Here is a 21961-nt window from a genome sequence, read left to right as displayed (position 1 = left end):
TCTCCCAGCCACCCTGCTCAGACCCCCTCCCCAGGTCCAAGTGCTGGTCTGAGTCCCCACTCCCCACCCCTGCAGGCGATCCCCCACACCTCCTGGGGGTAACCGTGGGGCTCAGCTAACAGATACACAGAAGGAACTTGGGGCCTTATAGCACACAGGAAGAGCTCAACACATAGCAGCTGTTATTACTGTCGTTGGTCGTGTATGTTCCGAAGAGCGAGATACAGTCAGCTTTGTTCTAAAGTGTCTCCTTTCTTACAGCAGTGCCCCACTCCTATTTATGGCAGTCACACAGAATGCCCTTTTTTTTTTTTTTAAAGATTTTATTTATTTGACAGAGAGAGAGGGAACACAAGCAAGGGGAGTAGGAGAGGGAGAAGCAGGCCTCCCGCGGAGCGGGGAGCCCGATGCGGGGCTCGATCCCAGGACCCTGGGACCATGACCTGAGCCGAAGGCAGACGCTTAATGACTGAGCCACCCAGGCGCCCCTAGGTTGATTTAGGGGCACCTGGGTGGCGCAGCTGGTAGAGATACAACTCTTGGTCTTGGCTCAGGTTGAAATCTCAGGGATCCTGGGATTGAGCCCCACGTCCGGCTCCGCACTCAGCGTGGAGTCTGCTTAAGACACTATTGCCCTCTCCCTCTGCCCCTCCCACTTGTGCTTGCACTCTCTCTAAAATAAATAAAATCTTTAAAAAAAAAAAAAAGCTAAGTTGATTTAAGTAAAATAAATAATTTTAAAAATCAGTGAGCCAGTTTAAATAAAAGACAAAGTAAAATACTGAACAGGCAGCATAGATTAGCACAAATTCTTTTTTTTTTTTTTTTTAAAGATTTTATTTATTTATTTGACAGAGAGAGAGACACAGCGAGAGAGGGAACACAGGCAGGGGGAGTGGGAGAGGGAGAAGCAGGCTTCCCGCGGAGCAGGGAGCCCGATGCGGGACTCGATCCCAGGACCCCGGGATCATGACCTGAGCCAAAGGCAGACGCCTAACGACTGAGCCACCAGGCGCCCCTCCAAACGAGTTTCTTAAAGTGTAAGAACCATGAAGACAAAGAAAGGTCTTTTTGAGGCCAAAGGGCCCCCCACTTTTACAAGCAAAAAGTTGCGATTTTAACTCACACATAAAGGACAGGTGGGCAGAAGCCTTTAGAACCCCAGTTCTCCCCTAGGGGGTGATTTTGGCCCCAGGAGACATTTGACGTCTGGAGACATTAGTAGGTGCCACAGCTTGGGGGAGCGTGCTGCTATGGGCATTTGGAGGGCGCAGACCAAGCATGCTGCTCAATATCCTACACTGCACAAGACGGCCCCCACAGCAAAGACTGCCAATAGCGTGGAGGCTAAGAAGCCCCAGTGTTGCTCACAAAGGCGTGGGCTGGGGTCTACCACTTCCTGTCCACAGACTCCACAGCACCACGTCTGGCCTGCAGCAAGCCCTCAGTAAAAATGTCCTCCAGCTTAAAATCCTCCTATGGCTTCCCTCGGCATTAGAAATCATCCAGTCTTCCCAGCTGCCCACGTGGCCCTTATGGTCTGCCCCTGCTGGCCATCCCCCTTCCACTCCGCTGTCCCCTCCAACACTTGGCCCCAGGCGCACTGGCCTTCACATCTGGTGCTCCCTTTTCAGGGATGCTCTTCCCATGGCTAGCTCCATCTCCCAGTCAGCTTAAGAGTCACCTCCTTGGGGAAGTAAGTCCCCACTCCCAGGCCCCTGAGCTCAAGTGGCAACCCCCACCCCTTCCACCATCTCCCTATAGCACACATGATCGTCGACAATGGTCTTTTTAAAGAGGTGTTCTCAAGTTCCTCATCTGTCTTCCTTCCACCAGAATGCAACCCCCCGGGAAGCAGAGATGATCATTTCTGCACAGCGTCTCTGGCATCTTGGACAATGTACAGCACACAGGAGGCTCCCGAACACAGAGGGAACGAACAGATAAGCAAACTTCTAGTGTTGGCAAAGACACAAAGAAATGGGCCCTCTCACACACAGGTGAAGAAATAGGAGTCTCTCACCTTTCCAGAAAGTGAGCTGGAAATATACGGACCCCATAACCCAGAACCCTGTCTGAGACTCTGCCCATAGCAATAAAAGCTCTGCGCAAAAGGTTGTAACATAGAAAAAGACGTTTATCGTAACACAATTCCTAGAGGCAAAAGGCCAACCAACCAACCAACAAAAAGTCCTGGAAACAGTAAGTACCCATCAGTAAGAGAGAGGCCGTATTATGAAGGATCAGGTCATCTCTACAAAGGAGGAGTTAGTTCTGCATCTACTCACATCTGTAATGTCACTAAGTGAGAAACACAAGTTAGACGAGAGTTTTATACCTAACTTTAACCTCTCTGCGTAAAGACAAATCAGCACACGGTGGGGCGTGTTTCCGTGCAGCATTTCTGAGCCTGGGGAAGGCCATGGAATGATGGGACACCAGGTGGTGCCTTGAGGGGACAAAGTGGGAATGAGAAGGAGGCGTTATTCGTTGTCTTCCTTCGTATTCTTTTGTTTCCCTGGATGCAATAATTTCTATTACTGTCATAATGTTTGAAAAAAGATTTAACTTTTTAAATGTTACTCGTTCTGGACTGGCGGCCTCTGACTCCTAGCCCTGCACTGTGAGGTCAGCAACACTGGCTCCTCTGGCTGGACGTGGACAGAACCAGAGCCAGCTCACCCACGAGGCACGGTGAGCCGAGGACCCCTAATATCAAAAAAGGTGAATGTAATCCAACCCAGATTATATGTGTCCTTACAGCAGTGGAATCACAAACTGTAATTTAAAAAAAATTTTTTTTTTAAAAGGAGCCCATGAACTCACAGTGGCCCTGTAAAGTGACACATACACAGGGCTGGTGGCTGTTGAACCCAGCGTGGCCCGAGATCTGTGCTGCTGCAAAACCAGTGGCTCCCTCCTTCCTCCTCTTCCTCTGAGCTTTCTGGTATTTCCTTCCTTCCATTGTTTCTAGCGGAGAATCCCAAGGGGGAAGATCCTGGAACTTGGTCTCAGATGAGTTGAAAGGAAAAAAGAATTTCCCATTTGTCTGGTAGCTAAGCGTGGGGGCTCTGGAGCCCGGATGCCTGGGTATAGAGCTGGGTGACTTAGTCTCTGTGCTCAGCTTCCTCATCCGTAAAATGGGGGTGATGAGGGCTTCCCTCCTCAGAGTTCCTGGAAGGCCTCTAAACGAGGCAATCCCAGCAAAGTGCCCAGAACAGCACTCTGAGTGCCCAATACACAGTCCCTGAGCAAATAAACCCCCGGTCAGGGCGGGATAGGGGTCAGGACTCCCCTTAAGAAGGCCCTGTGAGAGGAGGCGGGAAAAGAAGGAGCACCCCCCCAGCCCCAAATGCTGTCACCCACACACTTCCTGGCCCTCAGGCTCCCAGGCCCTCCAGGGCCTTCTACGGGCCAGGCAAGTCTGGGAGGGCCTGGGAGGAGCTGGGGACTCTGGGGGCCCCAGGCCAGGCCCACCTGTCCAGCCAAACCCGGTCCTCCACACATGCTTTTGGGAGGGGCACACCCAGACGCACTCACACCCACCCAGCAGGGGCCAAAGACAGACACAGGTGGGCACGCCGACAGGGGTGGGCCTCGGAGAGACACGCCTCACCCCCAGAGACACAGACCCAGAGGCCAGGAGCGGACGCAGGTGCGGCCGGGCGGCACCGTCGGGGACACGCGCGCACACACGTGGACAGGCCAGGACCGGACGCAGGTGCGCACCCAGACACACCGCACAGGCAGGCGCGCAGGGGCCGCCCCGACTCACTCTGACTTACACACGGGCACGATGGCAGGGCCGGCGCACACGCGGTCAGGGACACCGATCCGCCTCCTCTCCCACCGGAGCCCCCTCTCCACAGCCCTCCAGCCCTCCCCTGCCCCTCCCCGCCCGCAGTCCGCACGCCCCCTGCCCCGGGCGAGGGTCGGCGCGCGCAGGGGGAGCGGAGGGAGGGGCCCCGCCCCTCCCCCTCCTTCCGCCCCGCCCCGCCCCGCCCGGCCCCGCCCGCCCGCAGCCGGACTCACCGCGCAGCTCCGCCAGGACAATGACCCGCGCCCGCTGGGCCCGCCCGGCCGCACTGCGCCTGCGCCGTCGGACGGACTACACTACCCAGAGGCCCGCGCGCCGCGCCTCCGTTCGGGCCTCCCGCCGAGCGGAGCCGAGCGGAGCCGAGCGGAGCCGAGCGGAGCCGAGCGGAGCCGAGCTCACCCGAGACCCGATCGCGCCCTTCCATCTCCCGGAGGTCCCAGCCGCACCGCTACCAAGGAGGCGGGGTGTGTGTGGGGAGGAGTGAGGGAGAGGGCGGGGCGAGAGCGAGGGGGAGAGGGAGGAGGGAGAGAGAGCGGGGCGAAGGGTCAGGGAGGGGAAGGCCGGAGAGGGGAGGCCTGGGAAGGGGGGGAAAGGAGGGGGAGGTGGGAGAAGGAACAGGGAAGGAGGAGAAAGCAAAGCAGCGTTGAGGAGGAAGACGGGAGAGGAAGAGAGGGGGCAGGAAAGAAGTTGGCAGGGAAAATTCCAGAAAAGGAGGGGTCCTGGGTAGAGGCAGAGGAACTCCTCTGTGCCATCCTGCAGCCCGGCCTAAGGACCACACTGAGGGACAATTCCGGAGAGCTTTCTAGAACCCGATGTTCACGCTGATCTGCCCTCAAGCAAAGAAGCAACTGACCACAGTAAGAGAAAATATTGACCCTTCTTACGATGCTTCCTCTGTGCCGGCTTCTGTACTTGGCATTTTATGACTTATGAACTCAATTCGGTCCTCGCAACCAAGCTACTTTCCACGTGAGGAGAGCGATGCAGACACAAGAGCCAAGTGGGGCTGCTGGGGGAGGAACCAGGTCTCCTGGCTGGGACCCTCTTACCCCATAAACCTGGAATCCAGGTACAAAAGCATTTGCTGAATGAATGACCACAGAAATATAAAAATCAGCTAGATAATCTTAGGTGGTGACTCATGATTTCTTAACTGGATATTTTATTTTGAGATAAATGTAGATTCACGTGCAGTTGCAAAAAATAAAATGGAAACCATACAGAAAGATCCCCTGTATCCTTCATCTGGTTGTCCCCAACAATGACATCTTGCAATATCAGAATTAGGATATTGATGTAGATGTTGCCAAGATACAGAATATTTCCATCACCGCTAGGTTCCTCCATATGGCTCTTTCATAACCACACCCATTTTTCCTCCAGACCTCATCCTTCCGTAACCCCATCGATAATCTGTTCTCTGCATCCATAATTTTTTCAAAAATGTTATACAATAGGCTTTTTATTTCCCATTCAGCATAATTCTCGAGATTTATCCAAGTTGTTATACCTATCAGTTTATTACTTTATTACCAAATTCTATTTCATGGTATTGACATACCACAATTTGGGTATCACATCTGGGATGTTTCCACTTTGGGGCTATTCCAGATGTTTTTTGTGTTTTTTTTCTTTTCATTGTGGTAATATTTTGGATATTAACCCTTATCAGATATTTGGTTTGCAAATATTCTCCCATTCCATAGACTGCCCTTTCACTGTTGTTTCCTTATGACAGGTCTTGTGTGAACATAAATCTCTATTTCTCTGTGATAAATGCCCAGGGATCCAATTTCTAGGTCACACGGTATTTGTATTTTTGGTTTTTTCTTATTTAAACAAACTGCCACACTGTTTCCCAGAATAGCTGTGCCATCTTACACCCCTACCAGCAATTTACGAGATAAGAAGAGGTTAGGGCACAGACAGCACAGAGGGATGACCACATGAAGACACAGAGAGAAGGTGGCCATCTACAAGCCAAGGAGAGAAGCCTCAGAAGAAACCTACCCTGCCCACACCTCAATTTTATAGAACTATAAGAAAACACATTTCTGTAGTTAAGTCACCCAGTTTGTGGCATTTCATTATGACAGCCCTCCCAAACTAAGGCACCTAGGGAGGTGGTCTGACTAGAGGCTCTTCCAGAGCTGACCAAGCCCTAAGGCCCTGAGGGTCTGAAGTTCCTCTTCTGGGCACAGTCACCATCCCGACCTCACCCAAAGGCTAACAGCTGGGGGCTAACACTCTCTGCCTTTCCTCTTCCCTGAAGGAGAAGCTCTGGGAACCAGATGGTACCAAGGCAGGTACCTGGTTCCTTCAATGCAGAAATACCACTGCTGCTGCTGTCTTTGTGTGTGTGTGTGAAGGGTAAATGGATCCAGGAGAGGGTAGCCTGGGAGGAACTGTGGGGGCTGCAGGCTGAGCCTCTGTTTCTTCCAGAGCCCCTGATCAGGATCCATACCAGCCAGCAGGTGGGACTTTGGTGATGCTCAGGCAGGTCTGTGGGTCCAGGTGCCCTGCACCTCTGCCCATACCTTAGGATGTCTTATGCATTCCTAACTCACGAGTACTGGTTCCATGATGGGGTTCATTTTTATTTGAATAATCCACAAATGACCCAGCCCCAAAAATGCAGGAGGAGATCAGAGCCAATTTGTCTTTTGGGGGATGCCCTGAGCATCAGAGATGCCAGATAGGGGACATCCTACTTTCAGGTAGAGAGAGAGAGAGGACCTACTGTCAGACAGCATTACCAATATTACAGGCTCTCAGTGCACACGCCAGGTGTGGAGTTGGTTTTCAGGAGGACACAAGGATGGGGTGTGGCCCCCTCTACTCCATGAGCTGGGGTGGCATCCCATTCATGAGGACTCTGCCCTCATGACCTAGTCACTTTCCAAAGACCCCATCAGCATCATATACACTCTTTGGACTTAGCATTCCTCTTTCTCTTTAAGCTGCCATAATCCAGGATCCTGACCTCTACTCATTTCAGGTGACTACAAATAATAATTTACTTCTATGTTTACCCAGGGCACACCATGAGCTCTCACTTTCTTAGGCTAGAAAAGAAACGGGAGTCTTACTTGCTCCATCTCACCTAAAAACCAATTCCTAATACCTCAAATTTTCCAAAGATTCTATGGCCTATCACCTAATCTTCATACCAAACTCTGTATTGGTTAAGCTTCTTTAACTGCAAGCAAATGAGCAATGTAGGTAAAAAATGAAGTACTGGAAGAATGGCAGGTAGTTCGAGGAATTACAGCCTTAGAAAGCACAAAAACTAGAGTGACCCCAAAGATCTCAGCCATGAGAACACCAGTGTCATCCCTTTAGGGAGCTGCCATTGGATGATACAGACCCAACTGCCTCTCAAACTCCAGAGAGAATCTGATTAGCCAAGACCATCAAAGCCATATAGTATAGTATGTCAGCTGCTCAAAGGAAAAGAAGAGATGGTGTACTCAAAGGGAGGAGGCATGGAAAACAGGGCAGAGAAAAACAGAAAAATACATATTTTAAGTTTTATTTTTGATATTACAACTATGAGTTTATATTAGAACACAGACTGAAAATGTTTTTCATTTAGTGTAATACAACTATCCTTCTATGGCTATATACACATTTATACTTCTTTTTTCAACAGCTGCATGTAATTCTATTGAATGCATATACCATAATTAACTTACCCATTTACCCAGTACCCTAATAGTTTCTAATAGAGTTGAGTTCACCATTAAAAATAATTTTTGCCATTATACATTTACCTACCTTTGTACACTTTGGTTTTTGAAGAATAATGATTCAAACGGTATATACACACATAAATTTATATAACCGACAGTGGAATTGTCTTGTTTTTGACACAGTCACTAGATATAATCACTTTTCTATGATTTAAAATCATTGGGGGAAAAAAGTAGATTAACATCACTTTATTTTGCATTTCCTTGATTACTAGTGATACTGGGTCATTTCCATTAGCTGTTTTTTCATCTTCTTTGAACTGGCCATTAGCTGTGTCCATTTTTTCTACTGAATTCCCGGTGTTACTATTTATTTGTAATAATGCTTTGAATATCAGGGATTATTATCCTTTGTTATGTTGGTTTGCAAACATTTTCTTTCAATCTCATATTTGTATATTTGACTTTGATATTTTCCACACATAAATGTTATCTTAATGTCAGCTCCTGGGTTATGGGTAATACTTAAGAAGGTCTGCCTCAAAGTTATATTGTTTTTCTTGTACTTTAATATTGTACTTAGATCTTTGATCTTTCAGAGCTTCATTAGTGTAGAAGGTATAGTCCTGTCTTTCCATAGAGCTAAGTGTCCCAACACCACTTGATTAATCCATCTTCCCCCCACCGCAATGAAAAATCCTTTTTATCATACGTAAGGGGAGTCTAATAGGACGACCCATCCCCTCCTCTCTATCCCAAAGTAAAGAAAGCCCCAAAGCTTCATTTTCTAGCACTCATGCCCTCTGGATAAGAGATCCCCTCACATGGCCTACTTTGCTGTCACAGGTAACAGTCAAGAGAGAACCCCAAAAGCACTGTGTGCTCCAAGTAAGAGTACTCCTCCACGGGTGGGGGTATTCTTTTTTAGGTAATGAAACGTAGTAATGGTTGCACAAATCTGAACATACTAAGTCACTGAATTGTATACTTTAAGTGGGTGAATTGTATGGTATGTGAATTATATCTCAGTAAGGCTGTTACAAAAAAACATAAACAAAAAACCCTCCACCAGACCCAAAGTCACTATTGATAAAGAGTGAAGAGAACTCTCATGATCCTTCTTAAACACTCAGTTCTCTCTTCCTGCAACACTGAAAGCATAATTATCTACCTTAGGACTAAAATGACTATTCTCATTATGCCCGCTGTATCTGACAGTTCCCTGCTTCTAATGCCCATATGTTCTGGGAATAGTAAGGCACTCCTTGCCATCACTCCCTAGCTCCCTCTTTCAGTGAGTTCTCATCGTGGTACATATTGCATACTTATCACATAGTATGTATTTCAACTTTGTCTTCCCCCACTAGGTCTGTAGGGGCAAAAACTTGCATATTTGCACTCTGCTGTATCCCCAGCACCTAAAAACACGGCCTGGCACGTTAGTAAATGCTCAGTTAATGTTAAGTGAGTGAGTACTACATTCCTTACTATACCACAATTCTATATTCTACAGATGGTCAGAATCAGCTCATCAACTTAAAAATATATTGGTATTTTTATTGGACTATCGATAAATTTACATATTTAACACAGTGAGGAATATCTTTGCCAGACTCTTTCTATACAAAGACAGGTCTAGCTTTCCATTTACTCTACTTTTTAATATTTAAAAAGTGAGTTTAAGTTTTAAGATCTACATTCATAAGCTAACTGCAGCATATGTTTTTGTTTTGGTACCAGTCTTGTCAGTTTCATAGAGTAAGATGGGCAGCTTTACTGTATTTATTTTATGCTCTAGAAGAATTCAAACATCACAGGAATTGTCTGTGCTTTCCTACAGGTGAAAGTGTTAAACTACCTTTTTCTGGTTATTTCATGGCTATTAATCTACTCAAGTTTTCTAGCTTGCTGACTTTAGTTTGTTCTTAGTATCTGGCTAATCCTACATTCTACCAAATGCCTTTGTTCTAAGTGGCTTATTCTAACTTCTAAGCACCAGGCAAAGTGAGAGTCCCTCATCAGCAATGCTACAAGTCCTTGTATTTAGTCATACACAGGGCGTGGTAAGCCAACACGTGACCTTGTTCATCACAGAATCTTTCAGTTCTGAATGTGTTCATTTTTCTACCTCCTGGGGAAGCAGAAGAGTCCTTTGTCCTCTCTAAAATGTACAGGTTTCTTAGTCTTAACCTACTAGATTTTACAGGCAGCTGAACATGACAGCAAGGAAACCTTTACCTTAATGGCACTAATTATATGTCAAGGGTTGTGTGCTAAGCCCTTTAAATGGACTATCTAACATATTCTTAAAGATAAATGTTTTAAATGGGAAAGTAAAATAGATTTTTATTTTTAAAAGGTTAAGCTGGCTACAGTGTTAAAAATGCACTTGAGGGGAGCAAGAGGGATAATGGTTAACACTATGGTAAGAATAAAAACGAGATGGGTTCATCTTGGACTATGATGATGGGACATACACTGGACAAAAGTGGACAGATCCTAGAGGCATTTAGAAGACTGAATCTAGAGGACTTGGTGGAATGGGGGTGAGGAGGAGGGAATAATTGAGGATGACTCTCCAGTATGAATTCGCTGATGATGAGCAAGATGTACACTCTGCCTGAAGGCTTTCCCACATTCCTTACATTCATAGGGCCTTTCTCCAGTATGAATTCTCTTATGAAGTGTAAGATGGGCAATCTGGCTGAAGGCTTTGCTACATTCCTTACACTCATAAGGTTTTTCTCCTGTATGAATTCTTTGATGTAGAGTAAGGGATTTACGATGGCTAAAGGCTTTCCCACAAACATTACATTCATAAGGTTTCTCGCCTGTATGACATCTCTGGTGACAAATCAGGGATGCTCTCTGTCTGAATGCCTTTCCACATTCAAGACACACATATGGTCTTTTGCCAGTGTGGAGTCTCTGATGTTGAACAAGATAGGAACCATCACTAAAGGCCTTCCCACATTCAATACATTCATAAGGCTTCTCACCAGTATGAACTCTCTGGTGTTGAACAAGGTGTGCAATTTGACTGAAGGCCTTACCACATTCCTTACATTCATAAGGTTTCTCTCCAGTGTGTATTTTTTGATGTTGTGCAAGGTGTGCATTTTGGCTGAAAGTTTTGCTGCATTCCTTACATTCATAAGGTTTCTCTCCAGTATGAATTCTCTGATGATGAGCAAGGTGTGTGCTCTGCCGAAACGCTTTCCCACATTCTTTACATTCATAGGGTTTCTCTCCAGTATGAACTCTTTGATGAAGAGTAAGTGAGCCACGATGGCTAAAGGCTTTCTCACAGATACTACACTCATAAGGTTTCTCTCCTGTATGAATTCTCTGATGTACAGTCAGGGACGAGCCATGGCTAAAAGCCTTCCCACACACATTACATTTGTAAGGTCTCTCTCCAGTATGAATTCTCTTATGCTGAATAAGGCCTATGTGATCAGTGAAAGCCTTCCCACAATCAATACAATCAAACGGTTTCTCTCCAGTATGATAATACCTCCGATGGCGTATAAGAGAAGCATTCTGCCTGAAAGCTTTCCCACAGTCAGTACATTCATATGGTCTTTTTCCAGTGTGAATCCTTCGATGATGAGCTAGGGATGAACAATCACTAAAAGCCTTCCCACATTCAATACATTCATAGGGTTTCTCTCCAGTATGAACTCTCTGATGTTGAGCAAGATGTGCAAGCTGGCTGAAGGCTTTATTACACTGCTTACATTGATAAGGTTTTTCTCCAGTATGAACTCTCTGATGTTGAATAAGATGAGCATTCTGACTGAAGGCTTTCCCACATTCAGTACATTCAAACGGTTTTTCTCCAGTATGTATTCTCTGATGTTGAGCAAGGTGGGCACTCTGACTAAAGGCTTTCCCACATTCAATACATTCATAGGGTTTCTCTCCGGTATGAATTCTTTGATGAAGAGTAAGGGTTGAGATTTTGCTGAAAGTTTTCTCACAGTCATTACATTTCAAAAGTTTCTTTTCTCCATAGACTTGCTTGTGTTTTTTAACAAATGAATGTGTTTTTAAACTTTTCTTATCTGTGTCAAAATTATATATTCTCTCTTCGATGGGAAATACCTGCTTTAGATAAGATAATCTTTTCAGATGAAAAATTGTCCCAGATTTGTTAAAGTGGTCTCTTTTCTCAATAAGGGTATCTATATGAGTGACTGTCTCTTGACTAAAGTATGTCTTCTGACTTACCAGCTCCCTCGTAAACAGGTCTTCACATTTCCAGTTTACCCCTAATGTGGAACATTTAAGGTCATAGCTTGGAAGTCTTTCCATTATCATTGCCTGGGATAATTTTTCTTCATAAATGCCCTGGTTTGGAGATAATTCCTTGGTCATCCAAGTATATTCCAAGTCTGAAAAATATTAAGAAAGCAAATGTCTCCTTTACTTAAGGCTAGAAGAATGGAAACTTCCAAAGTGAAACCATGTGAATCAGTTATTGAAGACCACAGAGATCTTTGAAAATAGTTATATAAAGTCAGGCAATGCAACTATCTTTGCATTTTTGGAATAAACCCTCCTGGCCTCTGGTGTATTATTTCAATATGACTTTTTATTTAAAATTATGTACCAATATTCATAATTGAAATTTGTATTTTCCTTTTTTGATGCTATTTCAGTAAGATTTTGGCATCAAGTGTTATGTTGTCTTCATAAACACAATTTTTTAAATTTCTCTTTTTTATTTTCTGTCATGGAACATTTTAAACAATGTTGATGATATTTTTCCTTACGGGTTTTACAGAACTTATTTGTGGAACTATTTGGCGTTGTTGCTTCTGTTCTCGGGGGAGGCAGTTCTAAGATAACTTTCTACATTTCTTCAATGGTAACCAGTCTGTTTAAATTTTCTATCTCTTCTGGTGTCAGTTGCAGTAATTTATATTCTCCTAAAACATTACCCATCTCATCCAGGTTTTCAAATTATTTACAGAAAATTGAGGAAAATAGATTCATATTCTTTTTTTATATATGATTCTTTTTAAATACTTATGCATCACTGCTTACTATTATTTCTTTTGTTTTCTCTCATTTGTTTATATATTTGACAGTTTATATATTTTATTGGTTTTCTAAAAAAGCACCAATTTGATTCTCATTAAATCTACTATTTTCTAGTTCATTTATTCCTATTTTTATCTCCAGCAGTGTAAGTCACTATACATAACTTATTTTAGTTTTCCTTAGACTCTTTTTGTTCTTTTTCTAATATCTTGAGTTGGATGCTTATTTATATTTTTTCTTATTTCTTATTTACTAATGTACACCATTAGGGCTATAAGTGACCTACCAACATCCTCTTCTTGAACCTATGAGAACTGGAAGCAGGAAAAATCCATACTACAAGCTACAGAATAAACTGTAGCCATCTCACTTGAGGCTGATTCCACTGTAATATATAATCTATAAACTCTTATCTAGCTTTCCTACCAAAAAAAAACAGCTTTCAAGCAAGGCAGGGAAAAAATAAATTAATTAAAAAAAATAAACTGGGCCAAAAATCCCAATGAGTACAACAAAAGTGGGGAGATGATGAACAAAGAGAAAGGAAGTAATGTTAGTTACCTAATTTATTCATCTTTTATATGAGAATCAAATGATGTTTTGAATGGATGCATTTTATTTTATTTGAGACAGAACATGGAGGAAGAGTGAGAGGGAGAAGGAGACTCCCTGCTGAGCAGAGAGCCTGATGCGGGGCTTGATGTCAGAACCCTGAGATCATGACCTGAGCCAAAGGCAGATGCTTAACCGACTGAGCCACCCAGGTGCCCCAAGTGGATGAATTTTAAAATACAGATTTAAAAATATATCAAGACATAAGGGTTGTTAACAACTTGTAGGACTAAAAACCTTTTCAATTCAAGGACTGAGATGGTATGAAGGGGAAAAAAAACCCAGACATAAACAACAAAGCAAAAATCAGTAACAAAACAAACACTAAAGACAAAAATAATTAAAAGCAAAGGGAAGAGCATAACTATAATAATTGTTAACCTGATAAGCTCACATTTTAAAGAAAATATTTAAACCATTCAAAAAACTAAACATAAATTTATCTGAAGAATTCAGAAATATTGAACATCAGAGATGATTATACATGGTACTTGAGAACTAGGTAAACTTCATAGAAGATAACAGAGTTCACAAACAGATTGTGGTTATCTGCAGGAAATTAGAAAAGGTAAAAATGGCATGTCACACCAGTGGCGAATATCTATTTAAAATATAGTGTTAGGGCGCCTGGGTGGCTCAGTTGGTTAAGCGACTGCCTTCGGCTCAGGTCATGATCCTGGAGTCCCGGGATCGAGTCCCACATCGGGCTCCCTGCTCGGCGGGGAGCCTGCTTCTCCCTCTGACCCTCCCCCCTCTCATGTGCTCTCTCTCTCTCTCATTCTCTCTGTCTCAAATAAATAAATAAAATCTTTAAAAAATAAAATAAAATAAAATATAGTGTTAGAACAAAAAGTTGCAATTTGAGACGGATTTTGAGAGGTGTTTTCCAACAAGTATCAGAGAAGGAACATCTTTTTTTTTTTTTTCAGAGAAGAAACATCTTGAGAATAGTTTCCCCAACTCTAGTTAATCTGCACTTACCTGGACAGAGGCCTCCTGTCATCTCTCCTTTCATCATCCAAGGCTCTTTACCTTGCTCCAATAAGGCAATCACATCTGGTTTAGAAATGCAAAGACCTGCATATAAGAAAAGATAAGAAAATTGGCTAGGTTGTGGATATTGCAGAGCTATGACCCAATCCAAATGGTATTGAGAGAAAAGGGATATTGTAGGGAAATGCTGATAAAGGCATAAAAAAGACTACTGAGGTGAAAAGACTCCAAAATGGGGAGGAGGAAGATACTCTTACCCAATGAAAGCAGGTTCCTGTAGTTCTCTAGCATCACTTTCTTATACAAAGTCCTTTGAGCAAGATTCAGCCATTCCCATTCGTCTTGGGAGAAGTCTATGGCCACATCTGTGAAAGTCACTGAATCCTGAAATGACACAAAAATAATCTTGCTAAATCTTCATGCCATTACTTAGCTGGCTTTAGGGGTAAAGGGCTATGCTATTCACACTATGGGGGGAAAAAAACCCCAACACTGTGCATAAGTAATTACACCAGGGTATAAATCATCCAGCTCATACAGTTAGCTACTGGACAACTTTTCTGCCTAGTTATATCATACATATTAGGAAAAAGAAAAAATATGAGAGACACTCTCTGCTCTTCAAACATTTGCAATTTTATAGTGGTGAGAAGATATTCTAAGAAAAAATGTTGACTGAAGACAGAATATCAAGTACTAAATTGCAGTTGACCCTTAAACAACACAGGTTTGAACTTCACAAGTCCACTTACATGTGAATTTTTTTCAGTAAATAAGTACAGTATTGTAAGCGTATTTTCTCTTCCGTATGACTTTAACAAATTCTTTTCTCTAGCTCACTTTATTGTAAGAATATAACATAAAATACACATAGCATATGAAATATGTGTTACTCAACTGTTTATATTTTAATCAGTAAGGCTTCTAGTTAACAGTAGGCTATTCGTTATGTTTGGGGGGAACAAAGTTATATGTGGATTTCCAACTATGCGGGGATCAAAGCCTCCAACCCCCATGTTGTTCAAAGGTCAACTATATTTTATCTATGTTAGGAGCTAGACCACTTTTCTTTAACTCCTTTGGGACTGTGGGGGAAAGTTTCAAGGAAGGATGCTGACCTGATGAACATGATTTCAACCTCCACAATATATTTTAAGAAATCCTAGTATTCTGAGATGTTAAGAGGTACGTCTAAAAAATGAAAGAAAAAAAAATGACTAGCAATACTTTTTCCTTGTCACATAAAAATATATTTGCATTAGGAAAACACATTTGGAAAGTTGGTTTTTTTCTAATCTGCTGAGAAGTACCAGAAGAGATCATACGAGATGAGCACAACCTGTTTTGTTATATGGGCTGAATTTCCTAACCAGGAAAAGATACCAGTCATCCATTTTGTGGTTGCTGGCAGATTTTCCATTTCTTACTTTGTGATTTCACTTATATCAACATTTAAGAATGAGTTTTGAATAAACACCAGTTGTAAATAAAACCAGAGAAAAAGCTCAGATTATTCCAAAGAATTCAGGCTCTGGCACTGACTAGCTAGGTGATCTTGGCAAAGTTAATAACTGCACATGCCTCAGTTTCCCCACACAAAAAAATGGGAATAATTTTGGTAGCTACTTCACAGCTGCATTGTGAGAATTAAATAATGTAACAGTCACAGTACCTGGCTAAGTGCTCAAGTACTGTTACCAAAGACAACAATGAAGGAGGGACAGGAATAGAAGGAGGACGAGGCCAAGCACAGCTGAAAATATTTGGTTTAATACTTCAACAAAAGTTTCACTTATGTTTTATTTTACCTAATTTCAATATACTATAGTAGTTAAGAACATGGTCTCTGGGGCGCCTGGGTGGCTCAGTTGGTTAAGCGTCTGCCTTCGGCTCAGGTCATGATCTCAGGGTCCTGGGATCGAGTCCCGCATTGGGCTCCCTGCTCTGTGGGGAGCCTGCTTCTCCCTCTCCTCCCCACTTGTGCTCTCTCAGTATCTCTATCTCTCTCTCTCTCAAATAAATAAAATCTAAAAAAAACAAAACAAAACAAAACAAAACATGGTCTCTGAAGCCAGACTATGTTCAAATCCTGTTCTGTTCAGTAAGCTGAAGATACTAGTTTTGCTTTCAATCTTTGGAGATTTTTTTTTTTTTAAGATTTTATTTATTTGACAGAGAGAGACACGGCGAGAGAGGGAACACAAGCAGGAGGAGTGGGAGAGGGAGAAGCAGGCTTCCCGCTGAGGAGGGAGCCCAATGCGGGGCTCGATCCCAGGACCCTGGGACCATGACCTGAGGCGAAGGCAGATGCTTAACAACTGAGCCACCCAGGCGCCCCCTTTGGAGATATTTTAAATAACTCAGAAGAACAGTGTACTGTATCTACACATATATATTTACCATTTCTGTTGTACTTTCTTCATTCCTGATGTTCCAGTTCCCTCCTTATAATTTCTATCTAAAGAACTTCCTTTTGCAATTCTTTTAGAAATCTGTCAATGAATTTTCTTAGTTTTCCTTCATATGAGAAACTATTTCACCTTCAATTTTGAAGGCAATTTTTGCTTGACATATAATGCTGGGTTGACAGTTCCTTCCTCTGAGTGCTTTTTAAGTTGTTCTACTTCCTTCTGACTGCCATGATTTCTGATAGAAAATCCACAGAACTGAAATCACTGCTGCCCTATATGTTTTTTCTTTTTTTTAAGATTTTATTTGACACATAGAGCAAGAGAGAGATCACAAGCAAGTGGGGGGACAGAGGGAGAGGGAGAAGCAGGCTCCCAGCCGATCAGGGAGCCCGATGTGGGGCTCGATCCCAGGACCCTGGGATCATGACCTGAGCTGAAGGCAGACACTTAATGGACTGAGCCACCCAGGCGCCCTGCTGCCCTATATGTTAAGCATCATTTTTCTCTGGCTGCTTTCAAGGTTTTCCCCCTATCTATAGTTTTCAGCAGTCATTATAAAGCTCCCAAGCAAGGATTTCTTTTGAGTTTATCATGCTGGAGTTTGCTGAGCTTCATGGATCCACAAGTTTATGTCTTTCACTAAAGTTGGGAATTTTTCAGCCATTATTTCTTCAAATATTTTTTTTACACTTCACTTTCTCCTTTTTGGGACTTAAATGATACAAATGTTAAACATTTGGTATTGTCCCACAGGGCCCTGAGGCTCTCTTCAATCTTTTATCTATTGTTCAGATGAGATAGTTTCTATTTACCTTCAAGTTCACTAACTCTTTCCACTGTCATCTCCATAATGCCACTAAGCCCATCCAGTGAGCTTATTTTGGTAATTATATTTTTGATTTCTTACTGATATTTTCTATTTCTTGGCTGAGACAATCTATTTGCTTCAGGAGTGTTTACTTGCTCAAGCATTTTTATAATAGCTGCTTTAAAATCTTTATAATTCCAACATATATGTCACATCAATGTTAGTATCTGGTGATTACCTTTTTCCCTGTGAATTGAAATTTCCCTGGTTTTCCATAAGCTGAGTAATTTTAGGTAGTATCCTTGACATTTAAGATGTTACGAGACTCTATGTCTTGTTTAAATTATATGGAGAGTGTTGATGCTTTGTTCAGGCTCCATTTCCAAAGCCTATGAAGTGACATTCACCTCTGTCCTACTTGTGTACTACTCGGTGGCCAGCGATCTATCCTGAGTTCACTTCTCCTGGAGTATGGTATGCTCTTCAGGGCCAGACACATGCATGAGCAACTTAGAGTGAGCCCAGGAGTTCATCAACAACTTCAAATAGTTGATTTCCAAAGCTCCTCCTTCTCTGTGGTCTCTCCAGTGTTTTCTACTTCCTAGGGGTCCCCTTTTTAGTCCTCTGGCCAGATAACTGAGGCTTATTTATTCTACTCTACTGTGCAGCTACCCTAACCGTACCCACCCCTGGGGCCAAGCAAGGAAAGAACAGAAGCAGGAAACAAAAGGCAGTAAGAGTTTACTCCACCCTCTGGGGAACACAGCTTCTTCAATTACAGAGAAAATTTCTCCTCCTTCAGAGTTTTAGACTTCTGCAGACCCCACTGCTACTGTCTCAGGGCACAAGAAAACAGAGAACTTTTTTTTAAGATTTTATTTATTTGACACAGAGAGACACAGTGAGAGAGGGAACACAAGCAGGGGGAGTGGGAGAGGGAGAAGCAGGCTTCCCGCGGAGCAGGGAGCCCGATGCGGGGCTCAATCCCAGGACCATGGGATCATGACCCGAGCCGAAGGCAGACGTTTAACGACTGAGCCACCCAAGTGCCCCAGAGAACCTTTTTTTTTTTTTTTTAATATTTTATTTATTTGACAGAGAGAAACAGCGAGAGAAGGAACACAAGCAGTGGGAGTGGGAGAGGGGGAAGCAGGCTTCCCGCAGAGCAAGGAGCCCGATGCGGAGCTCGATCCCAGGACCCCAGGATCATGACCCGAGCCGAAAGCAGACACTCAACCGACTGAGCCACCCAGGTGCCCCGAGAACTTTTTTTTTTTTAAGGTAGATTTCCATCCACCCTCTCTGAGCATTAGATCCCCTTCCTACTTCTTGAGCCTGAACTAGGTTTTCTCCTGCAGTTCTTTTTATCCATGACAAAACCCCCTTCTGGGTTTTGTGCTTTGTTGAATCCATGCTACGAGATACTGGGAGGGGGGAGAAAAAAGGTAAACACATCGCATTTTGGGTTTCTTCCCCAATCAGCCTGCTACTATTTACTTTTTAGAGACCTCAAATTGCTGCTCCATGTATGCTGTTCTGGTTCTATAGCAACTTTCAGTGGGAAAGACAGGGTAATAAAGTATGCTCAGTCCATCTTACCCAGAACAAGGACTCTCCCAAATTCAGTGTAAGTTATTATTAGTTTTAAAATTAACATTCCATTGGATATAAAAAGTCTCGTTATGTTTAGGGTTCCTTGTGCATCAAACATCATATTGTAGGTTTTTCACATGTATGTTTTACTGTGTATATGATGTGTGTATTATATATATTGTATGAAGAACTACACGGGCACATAGGCAAACAGAAGCATACAAAGCTAATGTTTATATAGTGCTTATTATGTGCCAGGTACTTTTCTAAATACTTAAAATGCATGAACTCATTAATGCTCACAACAGTACTATAAATGAGCTACTGGTATTATTCCCATTTTATGGTTGAGGAAACTGAAATTAAGGTAATACATCTAGCTCCACTGTATACTAGGAACTGTACCCAGGCAGTCTGCTGCCAGAGTCATGTTGTTAATCTTTATGCCATGCTCTGCCACCCTCAAAATATTTTCCTCTCACAAATAACAACACTGCTTACATCTGAAATGCTTAAATGCTTAGGAAACAAGTTCCACTGGTACTGCATGTTTTGTGGCATTGTATCTGTTCAGAAAAGGTGTTTTGCTTTAAGTTGCTCATTGTGTCTTTTATATAAAATAAAGACAATTTTACTACCCTGTTACTTTTTATTTGGTAAGTTTTTTAAGTTTATTAATCAAATTTTGTAATTTCTTACAATAAAATTTGCTGATGACACTCATTTAGCAGTTCACTTTAATCAGAACATGAATTACAGTTCTTAAGTCTACTACTGGTCGTAAAAATATTAAAATTGTTCTGGAGTAAAGTTTGAGAAACTTTAATCCACAAGAAATGAAAAATTAGAATTTAGTCCAAGAAAATAATCAGTGATGAGGGCAAAAATTCAACAACAAAGATGATGACTGCAATAATCTCAGTTAAGTAATAAAACATTGGCGATAATTTAGCTTTGGAACAAAGGTCTGATTAAATAGATTATGGAATTCATCCTAGAAAGAAAAAAGGATATAGAACATTACCTGGCATTTTAAGATGCTCATGATTCCAAGTCATGCATACGCTGGCTCAAATGCCGGCCACCTCACCTATGCGTGCAGGTATCTTCCTCTTCCTTCAAGATACAACTCAGGAATCACACCTCCCAACCCCTCCTCCCTCCAACACGGAGTATGACTGTGTAGGCTCTATGCCATTCACGGATCTCTCACCAAGGAGGCAAAAAGGAGCTAAAAATAAAAGCAGATTTCCTCTTGCTAGACTGTGGCCTGTCACAGAGCTTCACCACTCTAGAAGAAGGGACACCTTTTTCTAACTCACCCAAAGGTATTCACATGGCCTATGAATGGTCCTTCCTCACTACTCCAGAGGAAGTCTAGTCTATACCTACAGCACTGATCACATTGTATAAATAAATGTTCGCTGCCTTTTCATTTCTCCACAGATTATAAGCTCTATGAAAGCCAGGATGGCTACTTAGGAAGTAAGCAGATCATGGCTCTCAAATGTTCTCAAAGGACTGTATTTCTGTGTTGTCACATACTTATGAAAAAACAGCACATGGAAAAGCTCAGAGTGGGTCATTTCTTTTTTAAAGATTTTATTTATTTATTTGAGAGAGAGAATGAGATAGAGAGAGCATGAGAGTGGGGAGGGTCAGGGGGAGAAGCAGACTCCCTGCTGAGCAGAGAGCCCGATGTGGGACTCGATCTCAGGACTCCAGGATCATGACCTGAGCCGAAGGCAGTCGCTTAACCAACTGAGCCACCCAGGCGCCCCAGAGTGGGTCATTTCTTAAATGAAAACTAAACAGCTATAGGAAGAAGAGGAAACTCTTGAGAGGGCACTAGGTTATTTGAGTCTATCTCTGTGGCCCCCATCACTCCCCAGAAAGGGAGGAAATAGGCCCCAGGGTGAACTCTGAAGCAGACAAACTTCAGAAGGAAACAAACATTACCAAATCCTGGAAAGCAAGACTGTATTTTAAAAAGGGAAGAGGGAGGGTGCCTGGGGGGGCTCAGTTGGTTAAACGACTGCCTTCGGCTCAGGTCATGATCCTGGAGTCTTGGGATCGAGTCCTGCATCGGGCTCCCTGCTTAGCGGGGAGTCTGCTTCTCCCTCCCTCCCCCTTCTCATGTGCTCTCTCTCTCAAATAAATAAAAAAAATCTTAGGAAAAAAAAAAAGGGAAAGAGGGAATAGTAACTCACCAGGGACGAGGCTTTAAGAAGTTCAACTCCCATCACCTCCTCCTCTTCCTGGTTCCTCATTAGAAGGGCTTTACCCTGAGAGGGCAGAGCTGGGAGAGGAGAAAGGAGTACTGAGAAGCTGTGTCGCTCTAATAATTACTGCCTAGAAACTCTTTCCTCCCTTCAGCTCCTTCTGTTCTCACTCCCCCACTCCCACCCCAAAATCCCCTCACAATCCAGGCACTCACAGGGACACCTATAATTTACAGCTGGGGTTCTTCTCTGCTCTGAGTTTTCAGGCTGAGCACAACTTCCCTCTCTCTCAAAGTCACCCATTCATTAACATTTGGAAAAAGCCATCTCGCCCAGAAGAGAAGTATTACCTCTGTTACAACAAAGAGTCCATGTGGCTTACAGAGACTGGACCAAAAAAAAAAACAAAAAAAAAACCATCAAGAGACCCATTTTGCTTTGTGAAAAACTTTAGTTTTAAAGAAGTCCCTTGTCCACTCTGAGCCAAGTTTCTTCAATCAAAAAGAGTTTGAAAAATAGAAACTTGCTCAGTGGGGGTTTCGGGATCTCAACCCTTGGGGATCTCAACCCCTTCCCCGGAACTCTGGACAGGTCAGCTTCATACTCCGGCTCCAGGGACTCCCCCCATGACTCTCTGGACAGGTCAGCCTCACGCTCCGGGCCCAGGGACCCCATCCACCAGCTCTCTGGACAGGTCAGCCTCACACTCCGGGCCCAGGGACCCCATCCACCGGCTCTCTGGACAGGTCAGCCTCACGCTCCGG

General features: G+C 43.3%; 2 protein-coding genes and 1 long non-coding RNA gene across 16 annotated transcripts in view; 1 reads left to right on the top strand and 2 right to left on the bottom strand.

Annotated features, from left to right (window-relative positions):
• The window catches only part of ZNF71 (zinc finger protein 71), an 18242-nt gene extending 14106 nt beyond the window's left edge, over positions 1–4136 (bottom strand). For 3 of the 14 annotated variants that reach the window (XM_081807770.1, XM_081807768.1, XM_081807774.1), the window contains exon 1: positions 2852–3283. Coding sequence is in view for 2 of the 14 variants with exons in the window: in XM_081807765.1 (XP_081663891.1) it covers positions 2339–2547 (209 nt within the window). In the remaining 12 variants the exon portion in view is untranslated. The other 11 variants (XR_014141087.1, XR_014141086.1, XM_081807764.1 and 8 more) reach the window with 11 other exon arrangements.
• Positions 4137–4191: 55 nt separating this feature from the next.
• On the top strand, positions 4192–5043 carry LOC145717703 (uncharacterized). The gene is made up of 2 exons (XR_014141109.1): positions 4192–4281; positions 4577–5043. It is a non-coding gene; the product is annotated as an uncharacterized LOC145717703 (long non-coding RNA).
• Positions 5044–7333: 2290 nt separating this feature from the next.
• Positions 7334–21274, bottom strand: ZNF470 (zinc finger protein 470). Its single transcript, XM_081807745.1, has 4 exons — positions 21186–21274; positions 14421–14547; positions 14152–14247; positions 7334–11906 (listed from the first exon to the last, which is right to left on the bottom strand). The coding sequence occupies exons 1-4, from the start codon at positions 21243–21245 to the stop codon at positions 10033–10035; spliced, it is 2157 nt and encodes a 718-aa protein (XP_081663871.1). The 5' UTR covers positions 21246–21274; the 3' UTR covers positions 7334–10032.
• Positions 21275–21961: the final 687 nt, after the last annotated feature.

The sequence above is a fragment of the Leptonychotes weddellii genome, chromosome 16 (genome assembly GCF_054177405.1).
Source record: "Leptonychotes weddellii isolate Sample4059 chromosome 16, ASM5417740v2, whole genome shotgun sequence".
Lineage (NCBI taxonomy): Eukaryota > Metazoa > Chordata > Mammalia > Carnivora > Phocidae > Leptonychotes > Leptonychotes weddellii.
The sequence above is the reverse complement of the archived record's forward strand: the minus strand, read 5'-3'. Positions and strand labels throughout refer to the sequence as shown.

What these genes read in the sequence shown, in the direction of transcription:
- ZNF470 (XM_081807745.1), bottom strand. Translation starts at nt 21,245, where the DNA reads ATGAGGAACCAGGAAGAGGAGGAGGTGATGGGAGTTGAACTTCTTAAA. An exon ending in TTCTTAAAGCCTCGTCCCTG is followed by an intron (nt 14,548 to 21,185) that starts GTGAGTTACTAT and finishes GTGTCATTTCAG; the next exon opens with GATTCAGTGACTTTCACAGA. An exon ending in GACAGGAGGCCTCTGTCCAG is followed by an intron (nt 11,907 to 14,151) that starts GTAAGTGCAGAT and finishes AATATTTTTCAG; the next exon opens with ACTTGGAATATACTTGGATG.